Source organism: Clinocottus analis, unplaced genomic scaffold, assembly GCF_023055335.1.
Source record: "Clinocottus analis isolate CAN_PGR_092001 unplaced genomic scaffold, fCliAna1.0.p SCAF_25, whole genome shotgun sequence".
Lineage (NCBI taxonomy): Eukaryota > Metazoa > Chordata > Actinopteri > Perciformes > Cottidae > Clinocottus > Clinocottus analis.
In genome coordinates, this window is record NW_027175987.1 from 3,923,475 (window position 1) to 3,927,330 (window position 3,856).

The window sequence follows — 3,856 nt, forward strand, 5'->3', positions numbered from 1 at the left end:
TATAATGAAGGGTTTATCTGATCTAATTATGAATACGTCATCCAATGATTGGATTTATCTTTATTTTCTTGTTTTAACGGGTAGCCCACAAACAAAGAAGGCCGGAACTTAAACTGGTCCGTCATAAAGAGTAAATATTTCACTACACACAACGTCTGTTTACAATAACTATAATATGTATGAAACATCAGGTTACGATGACAAGGGAGACATTACGCAATAATCTATTCTGCTGTGAACAGCTCTTTGATGCATTTTGTTTGTGCCAATACAAAACACACTTCATGAAATGTGTGCGATGTGTTTTGCAGATTCAAGTCATCCGTTGACACTGTTACAAAAAATAAGAAATATATGAGTATGTTTTGTATTCGTCTATTTGACTTGAGAATCTGTAGAATAGATTGCTTTTTTTGTATTTAACAAGAACAGAAGATAGTTTTTTAAAAAAAGGTGTAATTGTAGTGAAAAGATCTAGCTGACTGTCTCATCTTACTCTGGTCACAAATGGTTTTATTCTCTGAAACGCAGGCTATTTATTAAGATGTATTGCTCCACATCTGCCAACAGGCCTTTGTGGATTTGCTGTCTGAAGATATTCTAATGTTTTGATGTTTGGTTACAGGCGCAGCTTTTATCACCAGAGGCCAAAACATCTGACACATTTGGAAGTTGTTCAGTTTGTGCATCGAGGTCGTTACAACGCGCCTTGTTGCCGATGCTCCCTTCACAGGTTAAAATGTCTAACACGTGGACGATGACGACACAACATCCAAAAATACTTTTCCACTTTTTTTTTTAAAATAACATTTATTTCCAGCATATTCATACAATGTGACAGCACAGCTTGTAACATTTGAAGATGAACTGACTTGATCCAGCACTTTGTCACAAAATATTAGAGCCGACTAAAAGATAAATGAAAAGTCAAACATAGCAGAGCGTTTCATATTACCAAATGCAATATATAATACAGGCAGTTGGAAACGAACTAAAGAAATATGTGAGAGAAGTGAAATAATACGTAAGGAAAACAGGATGGCATTTACACATCATTAATTCAACTTGTACATCAGGAAATGGGGTTAATATCCGTACAACCTACATGTTATAATAACTTAATTTTACCTCATTTAATATTCCATGTGTGTGAGAGATGCATATTTAAAGTTTCATGTTGAACCTCATGTCCACTTAAGTTTCACCAACCAGCTGAAGATTGAAGGAAAAAAAGTATTTTTATTATATATTCAGCTGCAGACTTGACATAATTTTTACTTTCCCAGATTTACTGTGATTTATTTTGGAATCTATAAATAGTTTTTTTTTCAGCTTCAGGTTATTATATTGAGCAGGATGTCATCCAAATTTTCTTATAGTCAAACATAGAAAATTATTTTTGAAAATTACACATAAGTGAGTTTAGTTTTTTCGTTCTTTTTTTATATTTTGGACCTTTTAACTACAAGCCAGAAGCTCCTATTATTTACAGTAGCTTGCAGCAAAAAAAAAAAAAAAAACACATTACAGATCTTCGCCAAAACATTCAACACTTGTGGCTACAAATACAATGCAACGTGTCTGTCCGGTCAGTCCAGCAGCCTCACTGCTTCTCCGGCGTGTTGTTGACCAGCGGCCCGTACAGGCCGGTGGTGTAGGCCTGCTCCTTGTGTAACATCGTCCTGTCCCGTATCAGGTCACTAAAGGCGTAGTCCATCGGGGGTCTGAAGCCCAGCGTGGGCATCAACCCGGTGGTGGAGTAAGGCGTCATGAAGGCCAGGCCCCGGCTGTGCGCGGAGTAGGCCAACCGCAGCGGGTTCAGCCCCAGGTGGGTGCCCAGAGGATAGGTGCTGGGGTCGGCGAAGTGCGGCGAGTTTGGCTGGAGAGGGGAGAACGCAGAGCGGTTGCTGAGCGTCATGGCACCGGGCAGCATGGGCCTCGTCGGCGCGGTCGTGGAGGCGGACGACCCGGGGGACTGCTGCGCGCTTTGGAGCACCCTCTCGGCCGTCCACGTCCCATCGGCCCCGGCCTTGGTGGAGCCCTGCGCGCCGCTGTTGTTGAGGATCTGCTCGATGGCCTGCACCACGTCCTTGCCGCAGCCCTGCAGCACGAGCTCCAGGACGCTGCGCTTGTGGCTCGGGAACACCCGGGTCAGGATGTCGATGGCGTTCATGTGCCGGGAGGCCGCGGAGGACGGGGACGGCTCCTGCTCGTCCTTGTCGGTCTCGGAGCCAGAATCAGAGCCGAGGGAGCTGACGGAGCGAGGGGTTTCCCCTCCGTCCTTCAAAGGCTTGGACACCGGCGAGCTGATGAACGACTCGCTGTCTCCGTTCTCGGAACCCGAGCCGCCGCGTCGACCGTCTGGGGAGGAGATGCCCGGCGCAGAGTCACTTTCGGTGGACGCCGGTTTCCCCAAATTCCCCTGAGAAGTGGCGGATCCGGAAAGCTGGTTCTTTGGAAACAACTCGTACTTCTGGATACTTAGATCTGTGGACACATTCAGAACACCACCGTGTGTGAGTTGGGGGGGGCAACACATTACAACATATGAATGTAGAGAGTGAAAACATGTGTATTAAGCAGCAAACAGTGAACACCTGTGTATTAATCCTAAGGCTTCAAACGAAACTTCCGTTGTCTTGGCATCTGCATCGCAAGCTCAACGGAATACACTTTACCATTTAAATATGCAAGGAATACTCAAACGCATGTAGGCCTTTATCCTACTTATTGAAATAGTCCACTTCCACTACACACATCCCCCCTTTCTTTCCCCTATCAGAACTGATACCTGGAGGTTTTTCCACTTCTCCTGCTCACAGAACACATCTGCTGATTCTCGACGCCGCTCCACTCACCTGAGTTGCTCTCGCCGTTGACGCAGGTGAACACCTCGTAGTTGGGCCGCGGGGGGATGATGCCGTTGGCGGCGGCCAGCGCGAGTCCCTCCGCCGTGCCGTAGAGCAGCTGCAGCTCTCTTGCCTCGTTCTCCTCCTGCGCCTGCTGCCGCCGCAGCGCCACCTGCGCCGCCATGACGCGCTGCCTCTCGGCGATCAGCGTGCACTTGGCGCACATACAGTCCTTCCAGCGGCAGTAGCGCTTGTGGCCCTTCAGCGCGGACACCACGCCGTGGTTCCTGCAGCGGGCGCACTTCGGGGTGCGCGGGTACTTGTCCGTGGCGCGCAGGATGAGCGGAGGGCCGCGCAGGAGGTTCCCGCTGAAGGACACCGGGATGGAGGAGGCAGACGATGCTGCGGCCGCGGCTGAGTGGACTTGAGAGGCTGAGGAGACCGTGGGGAGCTCCTGTCTCAGATCCATGCCCGTGTTCCTCACTGGTGTAACTGAGCTAAACAAGAAAACGTTCTTCTTCTGAACGATCGGTTTTATTTACGAGTCGTGAGCCGTTGACATGTGCTCAGCGGTGCATCTCTGGGCGAAATGGTGAAGTCAACGATGTCGCTCTATAACTGACTATCGTGCGCAAAAAAAAAAATACCAATCTATGATCGAAACTCGAATGTAAACTGTTTAAGGAGTCTTAAGAAGAAGAAGCAACAAATACTAAGATAGTGTCGAGTTTAAATCCGAGAAGAGCAGCAGCCGAGAGGAGCGATCGTTCCTCCCCGAAAGAAAGTGCAAACTGTCCAGGAGGAGACGAGGTTGCAACTCGCCGCAGCCTGAGACACTAACTTCCTCCAGAGATCGTCAGTGGATACAGATCTCTCTCTCCCCCTTCTCTATTGTTGCTCCTACGTTTTCATTAGACAAATTTGACAACAATGTGGCGTCTGTCATTGGCCAAAGGAGGAAGGAGCGATCTGATTGGCTTGCCTCCTTTTTTTTCAACTGTGTCCAC

General features: G+C 47.8%; 1 protein-coding gene across 2 annotated transcripts; it reads right to left on the minus strand.

Moving 5' to 3' along the window:
* Positions 1-1,603: 1,603 nt before the first annotated feature.
* Positions 1,604-3,428, minus strand: dmrta2 (DMRT-like family A2). 2 transcript variants are annotated; one of them, XM_068591573.1, is made up of 2 exons: positions 2,859-3,428; positions 1,604-2,487 (listed from the first exon to the last, which is right to left on the minus strand). In XM_068591573.1, exons 1-2 carry the CDS (start codon positions 3,316-3,318, stop codon positions 1,604-1,606), a joined length of 1,344 nt encoding a protein of 447 aa, XP_068447674.1. In that variant the 5' UTR covers positions 3,319-3,428. The 2 variants fall into 2 exon arrangements, with proteins under 2 accessions (XP_068447674.1, XP_068447675.1); XM_068591574.1 differs by having other exon boundaries at positions 2,850-3,428.
* Between the last annotated feature and the right edge of the window lie 428 nt (positions 3,429-3,856).